General features: G+C 34.2%; 1 protein-coding gene across 1 annotated transcript in view; it reads right to left on the bottom strand.

Annotated features, from left to right (window-relative positions):
* The window catches only part of KIFAP3 (kinesin associated protein 3), a 163,380-nt gene that overhangs the window by 91,606 nt on the left and 51,801 nt on the right, over positions 1 to 19,973 (bottom strand). Inside the window, exons 9-10 of the mRNA XM_061183116.1 lie at positions 17,808 to 17,986; positions 7,537 to 7,699 (exon numbers count right to left, since the gene is read on the bottom strand). Coding sequence (XP_061039099.1) covers positions 7,537 to 7,699; positions 17,808 to 17,986 — 342 coding nt within the window. The remainder of the gene's footprint in view (positions 1 to 7,536; positions 7,700 to 17,807; positions 17,987 to 19,973) is intronic.

Below are 19,973 nucleotides of genomic sequence, written 5' to 3'. Positions count from 1 at the left end.
TTAGGGTTGTTTATTAATAATCATAGGCTTGTCCTCCTGACTAATACATTTAATAAATAGGTTTTTCTGGGAAGTGATAGATAAAAGGGCCATTTTGAGGACTTAATAAAATAGAAACAATTCTATTTACAAAATGGTTATGTTCCAAAAGTTCATACTGAATCAGTTACTTGGAATTTGGAACATTTTTTTCCCCCATAGGCTCACCTTATAAAAGGGCCTACATAAGCTTATTTAACCCATAATTTAAATGAAAAACAATTGAAAATAAAAGTGGCATTAAATAATTTTTTAAAAAGCATGTGAAATACTTGTAGGTATTCTGAACATCTGTAGAGATTTTGAAGCATTTTATAGAAGTTGGAAGGCACTGTTCTAGTATATTTTAATTTCTCTTCAGTATGTACATTTTCTCCCTTTCCTTGATCCTGGAATATCAGATGATATTCTCTTTTGTTTACTACACATGACTGCCATTGCTTCCATGGTCTGTAAGTGGAAGGCAAAGGAGGAAATAAAGTTATAATGCAAAAAATATATGAACATTTGATAGCAAAGATTAATAAAACTAAAAGCCGGTTCTTTGAGAAGATAAACTAAATTGATAAACCATTAGCCAGACTCATCAAGAAAAAAAGGGAGAAGACTCAAATCAACAGAACTAGAAATGAAAAAGAAGTAACAACTGACACTGCAGAAATACAAAGGATCATGAGAGATTACTACAACCAACTATATGCCAATAAAATGGACAACCTGGAAGAGATGGACAAATTCTTAGAAAAGCACAACCTTCCAATACTGAAACACGAAGAAATAGAAAATATAAACAGACCAATCACAAACACTGAAATTGAGACTGTGATTAAAAATCTTCCAACAAACAAAAGCCCAGGACCAGAGGGCTTCACAGGCGAATTCTATCAAACATTTAGACAAGAGCTAACACCTACCCTTCTCAAACTCTTCCAAAATATTGCAGAGGGAGGAACACTCCCAAACTCATTCTACGAGGCCACCATCACCTGGATACCAAAACCAGACAAAGATGTCACAAAGAAAGAAAACTACAGGCCAATATCACTGATGAAAATAGATGCAAAAATCCTCAACAAACTACTAGCGAACAGAATCCAACAGCACATTAAAAGGATCATACACCATGATCAACTGGGGTTTATCCCAGGAATGCAAGGATTCTTTAATATACGCAAATCAATCAATGTGATACACCACATTAACAAACTGAAGGAGAAAAACCATATGATCATCTCAATAGATGCAGAAAAAGCTTTTGACAAAATTCAACACCCATTTATGATAAAAACCCTAGAGAAAGTAGGCATAGAAGGAACTCACCTCAACATAATAAAGGCAATATATGACAAACCCACAGCCAACATCATTCTCAATGGTGAAAAACTGAAACTATTTCCTCTAAGATAAGGAACAAGACAAGGTTGGCCACTCTCACCACTATTATTCAACATAGTTTTGGAAGTTTTAGCCACAACAATCAGAGAAGAAAAAGAAATAAAAGGAATCCAAATCGGAAAAGAAGAAGTAAAGCTGTCACTGTTTGCAGATGATATGAAACTATACATAGAGAATCCTAAAGATGCTATCAGAAAACTACCAGAGCTAATCAATGAATTTGGTAAAGTAGCAGGATACAAAATTAATGCACAGAAATGTCTTGCATTCCTATACACTAAGGATGAAAACTCTGAAAGAGAAATGAAGGAAACACTCCCATTTACCATTGCAACAAAAAGAATAAAACACCTAGGAATAAACCGACCTAAGGAGACAAAAGATCTGTATGCAGAAAACTATAAGACACTGTGAAAGAAATTAAAGATGGTACAAACAGATGGAGAGATATACCATGTTCTTGGATTGGAAGAATCAACATTGTGAAAATGACTATACTATCCAAAGCAATCTACAGATTCAATGCAATCCCTATCAAACTACCACTGGCATTTTTCACAGAACTAGAACAAAAAATTTCACAATTTGTATGGAAACACAAAAGACCCCGAATAGCCAAAGCAATCTTGAGAACGAAAAATGGAGCTGGAGGAATAAGGCTCCCGGACTTCAAACTATACTACAAAGCTACAGTAATCAAGACAGTATGGTAGTGGCACAAAAACAGAAATATAGATCAATGGAACAGGATAGAAAGCCCAGAGATAAACCCACACACATATAGTCACCTTATTTTTGATAAAGGAGGCAAGAATATACAATGGAAAAAAGACAGCCTCTTCAATAAGTGGTGCTGGGAAAACTGGACAGCTACACGTAAAAGAATGAAGTTAGAACACTCCCTAACACCATCCACAAAAATAAACTCAAAATGGATTAAAGACCTAAATGTAAGGCCAGACACTATCAAACTCTTAGAGGAAAACATAGCAGAACACCCTATGACATAAATCACAGCAAGATCCTTTTTAACCCACGTCCTAGAGAAATGGAAATAAAAACAAAAATAAACAAATGGGACCTAATGAAACTTAAAAGCTTCTGCACAGCAAAGGAAACCATAAACAATACGAAAAGACAACCCTCAGAATGGGAGAAAATATTTGCAAAAGAAGCAACTGACAAAGGATTAATCTCCAAAATTTACAAGCAGCTCATGCAGCTCAATATCAGAAAAACAAACAACCCAATCCAAAAATGGGCAGAAGACCTAAATAGACATTTCTCCAAAGAAGATATACAGATTGCCAACAAACACATGAAAGGACGCTCTACATCACTAATCATTAAAGAAATGCAAATCAAAACTACAATGAGGTATCACCTCACACCAGTTAGAATGGGCATCATCAGAAAATCTACAAACAACAAATGCTGGAGAGGATGTGGAGAAAAGGGAACCCTCTTGCACTGTTGGTGGGAATGTAAATTGATACAGCCACTATGGAGAACAGTATGGAGGTTCCTTAAAAAACTAAAAATAGAACTACCATACGACCCAGCAATCCCACTACTGGGCATATACCCTGAGAAAACCATAATTCAAAAAGAGTCATGTACCACAAGGTTCACTGCAGCTCAATTTACAACAGCCAGGACATGGAAGCAACCTAGGTGTCCATCGACAGATGAATGCATAAAGAAGATGTGGCACACATATACAGTGGAATATTACTCAGCCATAAAAAGAAATGAAATTGAGTTATTTGCAGTGAGGTGGATGGACCTAGAGTCTGTCATACAGAGTGAAGTAAGTCAGAATGAGAAAAACAAATACTGTATGCTAACACATATGTGGAATTTAAAAAAACAACAACAAAAAAAAGTGGTCCTGAAGAACCTAGGTGCAGGACAGAATAAAGATGCAGACATAGAGAATGGATTTGAGGACACGGGGAGGGGGAAGGGTAAGTTGGGACGAAGTGAGAGAGTGGCATGGACATATATACCCTACCAAATGTAAAATAGATAGCTAGTGGGAAGCAACCGCATAGCACAGGGAGGTCAGCTCAGTTCTTTGTGACCACCTAGAGGGGTGGGATAGGGAGGATGGGAGGGACACACAAGAGGGAGGAGATATAGGGATATATGTATAGCTGATTCACTTTGTTATAAAGCAGTAACTAACACACCATTGTAAAGCAGTTATACCCCAATAAAGATGTTAAAAAAAAGAAAAATGAACATTTGAAAAAAAAAACTGCTTAAATTCAAATTCAATGGCTTGTGGGCAACGAAAGAGAGGGGGAAGAAAGAGTATGACATACTAAATCTTTACCTAAACAGGAATAATTTTAGAGCCAACTTAGTAGTTCTCAGATAGATGAAAAGTTTTCATGAGTTTATAAATGAATATTGGTTCCTCACATGGCAAAAGAGCCGAGCCGTTACCAACTTCCTCTTTGCTTTTAATAATTATTCAAATCACAATATCTTTTCATATTTTTTTCAATTTATTCTACACGAAAATTTTTGTGTATATTTTCATGAGGAATGCTACTTAGTCATCATCTTTTACTTACTATAGAAAGATAAGCCAAGAAGTTACTAAGGCAAGCTAACCATAAACATGTCAACAGAATTATTCTGCTTTCAATCAGTTTTTACAGATCAGCTAAGAACAGAGGTGGAAACTTTTAAGATCATCCATTCCTACCTATGTAATGTAAGGTCAGAATAATACTAGCTCTTTACTCTCCCTAGTGTAGCAAAATCTGATGCCCTAGGAATTCATAGTATTTCAAAGAAAATAATAAAGCACGACTTTGAAAGAATGAGTGAAAAGGAAGTAAAAAGTTTTCAGGTGCTCTTCCTACTCAGTTTCTTCCTTTCTCTACTGCATGAAAATTCCAAGAGCATCACTGCTTCTCAGGAACAGCCTAAATTTAACGTGTTTTTTATGTATCTGTTGAAAAATAATCATATTTCTCTGACTGTTGTAGCTCACTTAGTAGTTTCCCTTTTCCAGTTTTACTCATCTCTTGGACAAGTTTTTCTTTTTTCAACTCCTACCTCTCCTGAGCTCTAGACCTATGTTTCCATCTGCTCACTGAACATCTTTGTCTAAGATGTCTCCAACATATCTCAAACTAAATCCATCACTGATGTCCTCAAATTACTTCCTTTACACGTCTCCATTTCTGTTCCTGGCACTAACATTCTAACAGGCATTGAGTTTTTATGAATTCTTTACCATTATCCATATCCAAACAGCAGCCAGGTCATATTAAGTCTACCTATGATATGTCTCTTCTGCCCTTTCCTTTTGCCTCATACCTGACATACCACATCTTCCTTAATTGAGGTTTTCTTTACTTCTTGTCCTGCTAACACAACATGCTATTGTTCTCTTCTTTAGACTCTAGTTTTAGTGCATCCAGTAGAATGATGCCAGATTAATTTCCCTAGGGCAATACTCTGATTATGACCCAACTAGCTCAAAAACCTGCAATGATTACTATCATCAACTATATTAAGTATAACACTTAGCACAGCCTTAAACTTCATAATGCCACATAAGCATATGAACCCATTTTTTCAAACTTATCTCCCACTATTTTCTTAGTTATTGTTCCTCATACTGGCCTAGCGCCATCTATGCCTTAGGTAATATTGATCATTTTATCTGAAATATTTTCTACAGCCTCTATTCTTCCTTCCTTTGTAAATATCACCTTGTTAAAAAGACAAATCTGTCAATGTCCATCTCAAATGGCACTTTGTCTATGAAGTATCAATGTGGAAACATTCTCTCTTTTGAATTCCAATATATCTACAGATTGAAACATATTTCTCTACAGTGCTTAGCATTATGCTCTGCCATAGTAGATTAGCAACATTTTACTGACTTAAACTGAATTAAACTGCACGTATATCACAGGGAAGTAAAAATAAATAAGCTACCTTGTTTGTTAACAGTGATTTAATATCTATAAGAAGGATATTTGTGCTCAGAGAAAGGTAAGTCAGCAACACTTACAGAACGTTCACTTCATGTTAAATGGTAATGATGATGATGTTAGTAATAAAAATGATTATAGCTAACACTTATTAAGAAAATACTATGTGTCAGATACTGTTCTAAGCACGTTCATGCAACAGCTCATTTAATCTTCAAAATAACTTTAAGTTGGTTATAATTATTATCTTCATTTTACAGATGAGAAAACCAAACCAGAGTTTGGGTAACTTGCCCAACGTGACACGTTCAAAAGGAAAAAGTGACAATTCTAATAAGACAGTCTGACTCCAGAAATGAACTCTAGGAGAGATGAAAGAAATATTTTTTGTATTGAATATCTTATATGCCAAAATTTACTACTTGTTAACAAATTATGAAATGAGTACCCTATGAGTAATTTCCCAAAATTCTCTTTTAAATTATTTGCTTCATAAAAGTAGGTGACTGGATACTGAACAAACCAAATAGACTATGAATTCCTTCAGGACAAGGACTTTAGTTTATCATCTTCATACACTAAGAATCTAACCTGATATTCGATATATAATTCTGCTAGATTTATGATAAATAAAGGATCATATAAATTAAATTCAAGGCCCACCAATTTTACTTTAAAGTTTTCCTGTTTCCTCACTAGATATTAGTATTTCTTTGGTTCCCCGAAAGCAAATTTTGAAAGTGCTCCTCAATAGTTTCTTCTAAAATGCATAATAAAAGTCCTGTGTAATATTTGTGGACTGGCCAATGGACCAAATGTTCTTAGACTGACTAACAGACTAAAGGTTTTCCTTTTCTGAGAAAAAAAGTAAAAATAAATTTCCTTAAAACTTTTTTTTTAAGGGGACTTGGAGAACTGCAATTTTAAATTATAGTGCTGCCTATCTTAATCATAGTTAACTTAATATTATTATACATAGTAGTTTATTGTAGTAGTTAATAAATCCAACTTTGGCAGCAGATATACCTGAGTTTGAATTTGAGCTTTGTCTTTTATGTAACTGTGTAATCTGGGTAAAGATCTCAGACAGGGATTCTACAAGATAATGTAAACAGAGCACATAGCAAAATAACTGTCACAGTAAACATTCAATAAATTTTACTTCTAGTATTGTAAAAAAAAAAAAAAATGATGATGTCAATGAGATTAGATTTGCAGATATTAGATAGCTAAGAATAAACTTAATTTTAAATCATTCCAAGTATTCCACTGCTTAAAAATATTTGAATATATGGAGAAAGCTACAAAAAAAAAAGAATGAAGCTGCAGTGCTAAACAAAGAAACAAGAGTCTTAAAAGCTGAGTAAAAATTTGCTTTCTGGTTAAGAAAAGCAACGGCATTCCAGGTGGAGGAAAAAAGCAGGTGGACAGGCACTGAGGCATGAAAGAATTTGTTTAGAGGACAGTAAGGGGATCAGTATGGACACAGTATAAAGTATATGTTGGGGAGTAGCAGGTGCCTATGAAGACAGACACTTAACAGATCAAAAAGCATTTTTAAATATTTTGCTAAGAAGCATTATGCATGAGAAGCATTATGTATGAGCACAGAAGAGTTAGCTCTTGAATCCATCCTCACTATATAGATATCTTGCTAATAGCTAAAAGAAAATAATGTATAAACTGAATCCTCCAATACAATATTTTCTGACACTATATAAAAATGCCCTTTTTTACTTGATGACAAAAAGGTTCCATAAATTTGTATATTGGTAAGGAGTATTTTAAAGGTATGGCAGAATATAAGAACTTAAACAATATCTGCTTTTTAAAAAAATGCTGAAGAGAGAGTAATTTTTCATTCTTGCTCCCATAGTAGTATTTTTATACTTTCACTTTGGTTTCATTTTCACAGGGGTAAATGAAGTCAAACAGCTCAAAGTTCCTATTCCATTTCATTCTATACCACCATGGAAATCCTAGCACAGGTCATTTTTCATTCATTCTGCTTATATTTAGGTACCCAATTAAGGAACATATAGACAATGATTTTTTTTTCAGCAGACTTTTCAAGACAGACTTAAATTTTCTAGTGATGTTGGAAATTCCAAGCAACACTATCATTAATTTTTAAAAAGCATACCTAAGAGTGCAGTGAGTTTGGGAAGCAGCCCAACTTGTACCATCTTATTCCTCAGTCCTGTGTCGAAGGATAGGTTCAGTAAAAGTCGGAGGGTGATATTCAGCAGATCTTCATGCTCACAAGGTATCATTTTTACCAGTTTTTCAACAATATCCATTTCCACCTATGTAAAGTAATAATACAAATGCAGTCAGGCTCTATTGCACAATAAGACAAAAAAGATTACAAAGAATTATTTTTTCATTGTTTTTACCCTCAGGTATATATTTTTTATAAGTAACTATGTGTTAACTTATTTACTCTCATTTTAATCTGTAAACTTCTCTGAAACCAAACTTTTCAGGAGGAAATACATATTTCCAGTTCATCCCTTCCTTCCCTCATTTCATAGCATCAACTGGAAGACAAATTACTTTGGGTTCTTGAAAGCACATTATGGACTCCACCTACTAAGTGCCAGACCCTGTGCTAGATTAAACAAGACTCTGTCTTGGCTTTTAAGGATTCCAGTCTAAAAATAGAGCAGAGAAATAAAACAAATAATTAAAATACAATATGATAAAAGTGGAATGCATAAAGTGCTCTAGAAACAATGTGGAAGGAACTACAAGCTACCTAGAAGAACAGAAAACACTAAATTCAGAACAAAGTTTTAAACAATGTGTAATAATTTGCTCTCTGGTAAAGACACTGGTAATCCAAATAGAAGAAAAAAACCGTGGATAGGCATTTATGCATAAAAGAGCTGGTCTGAGGCACTGCAAGTGCTTTGATATAGCCATAGTATAAAGTATATGTTGGGGAGTGGCAGGAGCCTATACAGACAGACGTTGGACAGATCATAGAAAGCTTTTAATGCTCTACTAAGAAGTTTAACATTATTCCTTAGGCAGTAGAGTGCCTTGAATGATTTTAAGTCCAGAGGGTGATGTGGTCAGACTAGAACAAAGATAAATATAAAGATAAATATAACAATACACACACATATATATACGTATTCATACACACCCAACATACATACATGCAAACATACACAAAAAAGTGAAAATAAGGGGCACTGTATAGGACAGACTGGAATAGGTAGAGACTGAAGGCAGGCACAAGAATATATTCCTTAGACAGGTGAGATGTGATTAAGGTCTGAATCAAAGAAAGGACAAAGATGTTGACGAGGAAAGAATAATTTGAGAGGTGTTTAGAAGATACAGTCAAAGCATCTAAATGTGAAGTGAAAAGGAAGCTTTGAAGGTGACTTTCAGGCTTTTGGCTTGGTCAGTGTGTGTTGGGGATCCCCAAGACCACCTCCAGGTCCTGCGATTTGCTAGGAGGACTCACAGGACTCAACATGTAGTCATATTCGTGGTTATGATTTATTACAATAAAAGGATGCAAAGTAAAATCAGAAAAGGGAAAAGGCACATGGAGGCAAAGTCTGAAAGAAGCCAGGTGTAAGCTTCTTAGAACCCTCTCCTCCTAGAATCACACAGAACATGCTCCAGCACTGAATTGAGACTGAGACTCGATGCCTAAGGTTTTTATTCGGGGCTGGTCACATAGGAAACCTCTGCCTAGCATAAAATAAAATTCCAAACCCTGAGAAGGAAAGCAGGTGGTTAGCTTAAACCACGTTGCTTGTGTAAACAGTAAACTACACGTATTAGTTAGGAAACAGTGAGAACACTCCTGAGTCCAAGTTTCTAGACACCAGCCAAGGGCCAGTCTTGAAAGAAGGCCTATAGGAGAGCAATCTCAGGTTCCTTTTCTGCGTAGTCAATAAGGTGGATGTAGGTGCCACTAACTAAGATCTTTAAATTGAAAAACAGGTGTAGGACAAGGAGGGCAAAAAATTACTAAAAGTTCTGTCATGTTTAATTTGAGATGATATTCAGTGGATATTTGGAAATCTTCAAAAATCAGAAGAGAAGCTGGGCTATGAGTAATAGTTTAAACTCTAGAACAGGGATCAGCGAACTATGGCTAGTGGGTCTAATCTGGCTTGCCATCTGTTTTCATACAACCCAAGAGCTAAAAATGGTTTCTGACTTTTACACTTTTAAATGGTTGAAAAAAAATGAAAAATATTTCATGACACATGAAAATTATTTGAAATTCAAATTTCAGTTTTCATAAGTAAAGTTTTATTGGAACACAGCTACGTTCATTTGTTTATAGACTATCTATGGCTGCTATCATGCTACACAGCAGAGATGAGTAGTTGCAACAGAGCCCATATGAAGGGCAAGGTCTAAAATACAGATTATTCTAGCCATCTACAGAAAAAGATTGTTGATCCCCACTCTAGAAGATTATGAAATTGCCTCAAGAGAGCTTGGTTTAGGATGAGAAATCAGAGGACAGAACTTACTTGGTAGTGTAAGCCCTGTACTCACATTTCTTAAAGTAATAATCAGAAAAATTTGGTTATAAAAATATCTCACATCATTGTTACAAAGAAATGGCCATAAAAGGAGAGAAATTCTATATAACTACATATTTTTCTTGTTCGTTACCAAAATATTTATGAATAACCTTGTTCTACTTTTTCTTTTATGGGAGGTCTAAAGCATTTATTTATACCACCCTTCCCATATCTTTATTGCAAATTTTCACGGACCTCATAAAAATCACATTAATAATTGAGGCCTCAATATATTTTTTCCTTTCATTCCATGCCAAGGAGTAAACAATTTTTTTAAAATGGTAAATTGACAAACCAACAACAATTTTTCCTTCAGACCTGTATCTATACTCCATGGCCACACTGCAGTCATATCCTAGAGCTCTTTATTAAAAAGTACAAGTCCATCTCCAAAGACTCTTTAACTTTGGTTCTCCCTTTCTCTTAGTTTAGTCTTCCAAGCAAGGCTGCAGGATTCATTCGTTAACTTCACACAATAATTTCCACAGAGGCCAGGGACAAATATTTGTCACATTTATGCAAAACTGTAATTCTTACACTACCTTCTTTGATTACAGTGTATAACTTCTTTTCCAGCTTTATTTATTTATCCATTCAACAAATATTTCTTAATTTAAGCCCTGGGTATATTTTGGTGAACAAGAAAGAAATGGTTCCTGTCTTCATGGAGCTTATATTCTAGAGAGCATGAAATACAGTTAAAAAAACAAAACAACCCTCCCACACACAATTATACAGTTATCTAATTGTAATTGTATAAACTGTGATATTATATGTGAGAAATAAACAGAGTACCATGAGGGAATATAAGGAGTAACCCTGATATAATCTCAGTGTGAGGAGCTGTCAAGGAAGGCTTCTCTGAGGAAAAACAACCTACTGGATGAACAGAAATTAGCTAACGTTAATTGAAGAGGCAGAGGAAAGAGCTGTCTAGATGGAAAACACAGCAGTGTACAAAGGCCCCGAAGTGACACGGAAAATATAGCATTCGTGAAACTCCTTAAAAACTGTCATTCTGACTACAAAGTAGAGAATATATTGCAAGAAGGTGAAAACAGAAGTAGTCAGATTAACTAAAATGCCATGGAATTAGTCAGAGGCATTAGTGATTAAGAAAAGTAAGCAGAATCTCAAACTTCCTCTAAGGATGTAAAAATCTGGAAAGGATATGGTTCCCACACTAACTGCAAGAAAAATCCAAATACAAAATCATAACTTAAAAAACAAAAAAAAATCAGAGAGCTGAGGTTGCACGGAAATCAACTGGCCTGAAATATAAGGAGAAAATAGGCAACCCCAAGGAGATAAGGGTCATGAGCACTGGTTTATACGGAGCAGAGCACTGGAGAGAAAGAGAGCTGCCGCAGAAGTCGGTAGGAAGATTGCACAAAAACTTTTAAACAAATAGCTAAAGGCCAAATGTGAAGTAGCCTGAGACTGTAGAACTCTGAAGCTACAGATGCTCAGGGAGTTTGCAACCACCTGCAAGCTCTTTTCCAAGGACCTTATCAGAGGGTCACAAGAAAAACTGGGGATGGGACAGGAGATGGAAGAAAACTTCCCCTCAGTGGCATGGGTCTGGGAGAGGGGCACAGCTGCCACCGGGGAGAAGGCATAAAATCCTGTCTGGATCTTTTTCTCCTATTTCCCCTAAAAAAAAACCAAAACAAAAGACTTAAGCCTCTTGGGGAAGTATGGCAAAATCCTGTCACATCTGAAGCACAGGTGAAGACCCACTGCAGCTGGGGCAAGGAAACAGAAAAAAAATCCTGAAAGGAGTTGACAGGATGACTTAGGAAGCCCCATTGCTGAAAACCATGGACACAGGATAAGCCTAAGACCAGCCTCAAACTAAATGAGAACAATGGAAAAAGTCTCTTTTCTTTTCCCCTCCCTGCCCCTGGCACCAGATTAGCAAAAGCCAAGTGACAAATAACAGCAGTATATTACTGGGGGAAAGTTAAAATGAGGAGAAAGCCTCTTTGAGGCACAGTTACGCCAGGAAAGCCTGAAGTAGAGGGTGGAACATGAACACTGAGAAAAATCCTCTGACCATCAATACTCTACCAAAGACAAAGTAATGCTAGATGAATTTGAAGCTAATGGTGCCTGGAGGGTAAGCACATACAGCTAAACTCCTGACAAAAATGACTTAATCCCCTACATTAAAGACCTAAAAAAATGAAGGTCTGTCCATTTCCAGACATAAATAGTATTTATCTCACTCTCTACTAATCTACACATAATATCTAGCTTTCAACAAAAAATTATGATACATGAAAGAGCAAGAAAGTAACCCATTGATAAGGGATAAGGCAATCAAGAGAACCAGATTCAGATATGACTTGTATAATTACTAGACAGAGAATTTAAAATAACTATGATTAATATGTTAAAGGCTCTATTGGAAAAGATGAAAAACACAAGTAAACACAGATAATCTCACAGAAAAAAGTGATACCAAAAGAATTAAATTTTAAAACACATATACAGACACAACACACATAATACAAAGATGAAGGAAAACTTCAAAGGGCTCATTAGTAGACTTGATATAGCTAATGCCAGGATTAGTAAACCCAGAGGTAGGTCAATAGAAATTTTCCAAACTGAACCCCACCCCACCCCCCCCAAAAAATAAAAACGAGAAGAACAAAACACAGCAACACAGCATTCAAGAGCCATGAGACAATACCAAATGGATTAACATGTGTAACTGGAAGCCAGTAGAAGAGAGGCAGAAAGAGACAAAAGGAATACCTGAAAAGATAATGGCTAAGGATTTTCCAAGAACAATGAAGGACATCAAAACACAGATACATGCTCAAAGAACCCCAAGTAGAATACAACACACACACGCACGTGTGTGCCTGGCCATATTCAAACTTCGAAAATCAAAGATAAAATCTTGGAAGCAGGCAGAAAATAAAGACTCACTATATATAGAGGAAAAAGATAAGAATGACATGAGACTTTTTATCAAAAACTATGCAAGCCAGAAAACAATGCAGAGATATTTATGAAGTATGTCAACCTAGAATTCTGTATTCAGTGAAAATATCCTCCAAAAATCAAACATGAAACCAAAAGCTCGTTCTTTGAAAATATTAATAATACTGATAAACCACTAACCTATTAAAAAAAGAGAGAGAAAGAGAGAAAAACAAATTACCAATATCAGTAATGCAACAGGAAAAGTCACTTCAGACCTTTGGACTCTGAAGATATAAGAAGGAAAAAGTACAAAAAATTTTATACCTATACATTTGACAACACTGATGAAATGGAAAAACTACTTGAAAGATACAAACTACAAAGTTACCACTCAAAAAATAAACAGATAACCTGAATAGTCTTATAGGTATTAAAGAAATTCAAAGAAAGAAAACTCCACGTCCAGATGGCTTTTTTACTGGTGAATTCTATTAAACAATTAAGTAGAAATAATACCAATTCTACACAAACTCTTCCAAAAAAAGTGAAGAGGGAATACTTCCCAACTCATTCTATGAGGTCAGACTTACCCTAATAGTAAAACCAGACCAAGACATCACAAGAAAACTATAAACCAGTAATCCTCATAAACACAGACACAAAAATCTTTAACAATATATTAGCTAATCAAATCTAGCAATGTAGAAAAAGGCAATATATCATGACCAAGTGGTGTTTACCTGCTGAATGCAAGAATGGCTTAACATTTGAAAGTCAACCAATACAATTCACTATATTAACAGTCTAAAGAAGAAATACCATGTGATTATCTCAATTGATGCAGAAAAGGCATTTGACAAAATCCAACTACCATTCATGATAAAAAAGTCTCAGCAAACTAGAACTAGAACAGAACTTACTTAAACCAATAAAATATCTACAAAAAACCTATATTAAATTACACTTAATAGTAAAAGACATTGTTTTCTTCCTAAAACCAGTAACAAGGCAGGGATGTCAAGTCACAGCATTCCTTTTTAACATCATACTAGAGGGCCTAACCAGTACAGTAAGACCAAAAAAAAAAAAAGGGAAAAGAAAAGAAATAAAAAGTATATAGCTAAGAATAGACAAAATAAAACTTTCTATTTACAAGTGATATAATTGTCTACTTAGAAAATCCCAAGCAAAAAAATGAATTTAGCAAGGTCACAGGACATAAGGTCAATACACAAAATTCAACTGTATATCTATGTACAACAGGAAACTGATTCTTTTTTAAAAGCTACCATTACAATGGTAGAACACTTAGGTATAAATCTAACAACATATGTGCAAAATACGTATGCTTAAAACTATGAAATGATGAAAGAAATCAAGAAACACCTAAATAAATGGAGAGTTATACCATGTTCATGTATCGGAAACTTCAATACGGTCAATATACTGTATCCTGCCAATAGATTCAATGCAATCTCAATCAAGATTCCAGGATATTTTGTTAAAGAAATAGACTAGTTGATTCTAAATATATGGAAAGATAAAGAATTTGAAATAGCCTGAGTAATTCTGAAAAACAGCAACAACATTTGAGGGTTCACACTACCTTATTTCAAGATTTATTATAAAGCTACAGTAATCAAGACAAAAATGTATGAGCAAAAGCATAGAAACATAGGTTAATGGAACAGAAAATAGTCCAAAAATAAAACCACACACACATAGCCAACTGATTATCAACAAAAACAGTACAAAGGCAATTTCAATATGGTGCAAAGGCAATTCAGTGGAGAAAGGATAGTCTCTTCAACAAATGGTGCAGAAACAATTGGAAATCCATATTCAAAACATGGATATTGATCTATACATTGCACCATATGCAAAATTCACTAAAAATGGATGGATCACAGACTAAAACAAAAACAACAGCAACAACACAAACCCTACAAAACTTCTTGAAGAACACACAGGAAGAAATCTTTGTGACCTTGAGTTAAGAAAATTTTTCTTAGATACAACACCAAAATAAAATCCATTAAAATTTTTTTTGATATACTTGATTTCATAGCAATTAAAACCTTTTGCTCTTCATAGGAAAATGAAAACACAAGCCACAGAAAAGTAGTAAATACTTGGAAACATAACTGATAAAAGACTTATATTCAAAATACAAAAACAAGTCTCAAAACTTAATAAGAAAATAAGCAACCCAAGGAATATATATCCTCTCTGTTGTTCTTAAATTCATATTCTAATATGACTTTTTCCCTTTTAATCATATTGTATTTATATAAAAAATATGAAAACTCAATTTAAATCATTAATTGAAAGATTTTTTATGCAAACTAAACTTCCTTTAAAATATATAACTCTAAAAAGCAAGGTCAGTATTAGTTCATTATAACAGTAAAATGAACACTTTATTTAAATAAATAGTACAACCTCACAAATAGATCAGTCATCCCTCCCCTCCATCCCTCTTAAATAAAAATGCCACAGGCTTCATCTGTTACCAATTATATTAAGTAATATTTTTCTTTCAAACAAGCAACAGTACACACTGGTGGTTACGGCAAACTTAATAAAGTAACTTGGAGAGTTTTTTTTTTTTTTTAATTTGTATTTCCATTGCAGAGAATGGAATGTAAAACATGTAGCCCAATCAGATAGTTAAACACTAGACACAGCTTTCTAATCATGTTTCTGGTTGATAAAAGCCCAATCCCCAAAGCTAAATTTAGTCATTGTCTCAACATGCAATACCCTCTTAATTTTATGTCTCTAAAATGGAATTTATAGTTAATTAGTACTTTTATTAAAAGTTCTCTACAAAGCAACAGTTTATCAAACAACTGACAAGCAAATTTATTTCAGCCTTTAAGTAATTATTTTTCAGTGTTTCTGAAAGCCAACATTTAAAAATTGCTTATACTTAATCTTGCTAAAAATCTTTTTTTAAAAAAACAACATAAAATAAAAACAAAAAGAATTGTTGCCTTGGAGGTAAAGGAGTAGGAAGCCGAATCCTGGAGATATTTCCTTGAGCAAATTACTTAACCTCTCTAATCCTCTGTTCCTTCATCTGTAAAATTAGGAGTTAATCTACAAAATGTAAACATAGAGATAAGGTCCAGCTGAGCTCTAAAAATCCTAATTCTATACAACGCCCTTAAATAAAATGAATTCTTTTCCACAATAAAAGACGAAATTCCTAACATCTACACTAAAAACCCTGCCAATCAAATTATTCTTATGACCTTGGATGAATTACCTTTTCTGAACCTGATTTTCCTCCCCAATAAAAAATGAGGTTTGATGAGACAATTTATATTGTATCTTCTGAATCTATGATTTTACCAGAAAATAATTTTTAATTACGTACCTGAGATCAGTTTTGACAGAATAAACACATAAGAAGAGTATTACCTAAATACAAATCTAAGCAATGCACAGTAGACACATGCTTATGGCAAATCAATTTGAATTTTGCAAACCTAATAAAGGTGAACTTATTCTAAACACATAAATGGAAGAATATATTTCAACTTACAGCAAGGGGAAGCAACTACTTAGCCACACTCTAACTATACTCAGGAGTATATCTATCACCAGGTCATATTATTCTTGAATATAAGATTGATAAAAACAAAAAACATGTTTTTGATTAAGTAAATTCAATCTTAAAACAGTATCAGACACACAGTGATCATCAATAATCATCAAAACTAATGATGAAAATGACACATACTAAATATCCGTGGGTAAAATAAAATTTCATGTATTCCAAGTATCAGAATTCAAGGCACTTATTAAATCTAATTAATCAGTCTCAGGTTTTCAAAGAGCATGCCGTGTTGTTCAATAAGCATAAGCTACTTCTTAGCTCATTAGATTTTAAAAGAAGGAAAAAGAACAGGTAGAACTACTATATATTTAGACTATCTGAAGGAGAATCCACTTATACCAATAATACACAGTCACATAATGACTTGTATTAGCATGCAGTTCTAAAATAGTTTCCAATGGAGTTAAAGCCAATGATCCAATAATTCCATTTCGAGAAATGTATCCTAAGAAAATAAACAGAAATATAGACAAAGATGCATGTACAAATGTGTCCATTGAAGTCTTATTTATAATAGCTAAAATTATGAACAACTTAAGTATCTGAAGGCAAGGTATGGTTAATGTATGATCTATTTAATATAACACTGTGCTTACAAAGACTTTTTAATGACATGGAAAAAAGCAGATATTTTTTATTCCATCTCTATATATTTCTATATTATACATATTTTTCAGCTGGAGAAATAATATATGATCAATTTGTACTATTTCTCAAAGACAACTGCATCAACACAATATAAGATGGCAAATAGGAACCTACTGAAATGATTCAAACAAGAAATGAAGAGTGTATAAATAAAGAGGGCATGAACTAACACAATGGCGCTGGGAATAGAAAGAACAGATAGCTTCAAGAGATACTTAAGCAGAATCAACAGGTTGCAGCTACCAACTGGAATAATAAATGAGAAACAGATTGGGCTAAACTGTAATTCCACACACTAATACCAGAAATGCAGGAGAAAAAAAAATACCTTAGGGGAAAATAATAAGGCCAGATGACTCTGAAACATGATCTAAAGTTAAAATTACTTTCTATATATTATGTTTAATATGGAAAGATTCATTCTGTACAATATATTAGGAAAATATTTTTATCCAGAAAACTTTAATTATCTGGATTATTAACTAATATGAAATATATTCCTTAATGAAGCCACTTAAGTGAGTTACTGCCATTGTAAAATTTTCATTCCGAATTATCTCAGTAGGGGGATAACGTGTTTACTTTTTATCAAAATATTCTAACTCAAAAATGGTGAACATGGGCTGTTTCAATGTAAGTTACCATATCATTTTTATTCTCCATAAAAATGCTGAGTTTCTTCAAAAATGACACAACTAGAATAAGCAGCTCAAAATTGTCCCGATCAAGAGCCTTCACCAGCATGTGAACTATGTTCTTGTTCCTCATCTTCAGCTCTGTACGTGTATCCTCAGCAAGATTCAGAAGCAAATAAAGAGCAACTAGAAAAGTAAAATAAATGAGAGTTAAATAACTGGCACATTGAATCAACAATTTAATAAATCATTTCTACCCATTAAACTAACAGATGTAGAAGATAGTATATTATCTTGAAAATTTTAACTAGTTAATTTATTCATTAGAAAACTATTATTATTGATATATATGCCATATGAAACAAAACATATATATAAAATAATATTCTTATGATTCTGAGAAAGGCGCAATAACCAAAATAAGACAATGATTCCTACCCTCTTGGAGCTAAGAGCTTAATTGTAATCAAATGTCAATTAAAGGTATATGTTAGCAAATAATAAAACAGGCAAACATGTAGAAAACAAGGTAAAATTTCAACAATTAGGGGCTGCTGTGTTAAAAAATGTAGAGTATAGCTAGAGCTGAATTTAAGGATACTAAAACCTATTTTTCATATTCAAAATGAGTTTTTGATAGTCACTACAGAAAATGGCCATATGAAATTCAGTAAAATAACTGTTACACTAACCAAAGTCTAGGCCACTGTCTACTAGTTCTAAGTAAAGTTTCTTTTAGATACCGGTAATAAAAATGCTTACATTCTCATAAGAAACTCATTTAATTGTTCCCTTTTGACAGTGAGAATTATGTAACAGATAATGTTTTCCATTTGGCCTTGACTGACAGGAAGCTTCAGAGTTAAACCTGAAAGTTTTCTGTCAGAATTACATAGAATATTATGGCCAACAGTCTTTCTGCTCTCCTATTGTCTTGATTTTGCTCATTTTTTTAGTATTTCATTTTATGTACTCTTATAAACCATCTCTAAACCTTTATGAAAAAAATATATGCATACATATAAATTTTATTTAACAAATACTTGAAATGGAAAAGCAATCCTCACTAATTAAGTACCTGCTATATGCCAGGCACTGTACTAGTTGATATATAAACAGTAACCCATTTTAATTTTAAGACAATTTTACAAGGCAAGAAATACTATAAAAATTTTTACAGATGGGAACCCCAGATTCAGAGAAGTTAAATACCTTGCCCTAGCCACACAGCAAGAAAACCCACCAGAAACCAAAGCTCACACATTTACACTATTGCACCATGCTGACTTTCCATGCAAGGCACTAATAAAAGGTTTTAAAGTTGTGTTGAAAAAGCATATAGTAGACTTCTTCTTGCAACCAGGATAGATGTAGTGGGTTGAACAGTGTTCTCCTCAAATTTCCATCCACCCAGAACCTGGGAATTTGAACTAATTTGGAAACAGGGTCTTTGCAGATGTAACTAGTTAGGATGAGGTCATAACAGATTAAGGTAGACCTTGAAACCAATGACTGGGGTCCTCATAAGAAGAGAGGACATAACAGACAGATGCAGTGGGAAGAAGGCCATGTGAAGATGTGGGCAGAGAATGAATAGATGCAGCCACAAGCCAAGAAACACCAAGGACTGCCAGAAGCCACCAAATGCTAGGAAGAGCCAAGGAAAGATTCTTCTCTAGAGTCTTCAGGGGCAGCATGGCCCTGCTGACATCTTGACTTTGGCTTTCTAGCCTCCAGAACTGTGAAATTTCTATTGTTTTAAATCACCCAGTGTGCAGTACTTTGTTTTGGCAACTCTGGGAAATTAATACATTAGAGGAACAGGGACCAGATTGGAAACCCTCACCAGAAACAATAACAACAACAACAAAAAGACTACAATAAGGGTTTTCAGGACACTGAACACCAGATAATGAAGGATAGTTATCCCTGAGAGATAAGAAACAAATGACCTGGCCATGATTGCCCCAGAATACTGTCTTGAGAGATTCTAGGTCATGAAACAGATAAGGAAAAATCCCAGCAGAACCCCAAAGAATTCTTGAATGAAGAGATGGAACCAAGGGACCAGGGAAGCCAAGGTGGCTAGAGTTCACAGAAAAAAATACCAGAGAGGACAGAGCTGCAAAAAGAGAAGAGTTCCAGAGTTCTGCAGAGGTCTACTTTACATATT

This window comes from Eubalaena glacialis, chromosome 3 (genome assembly GCF_028564815.1).
Source record: "Eubalaena glacialis isolate mEubGla1 chromosome 3, mEubGla1.1.hap2.+ XY, whole genome shotgun sequence".
Lineage (NCBI taxonomy): Eukaryota > Metazoa > Chordata > Mammalia > Artiodactyla > Balaenidae > Eubalaena > Eubalaena glacialis.
The sequence above is the reverse complement of the archived record's forward strand: the minus strand, read 5'-3'. Positions and strand labels throughout refer to the sequence as shown.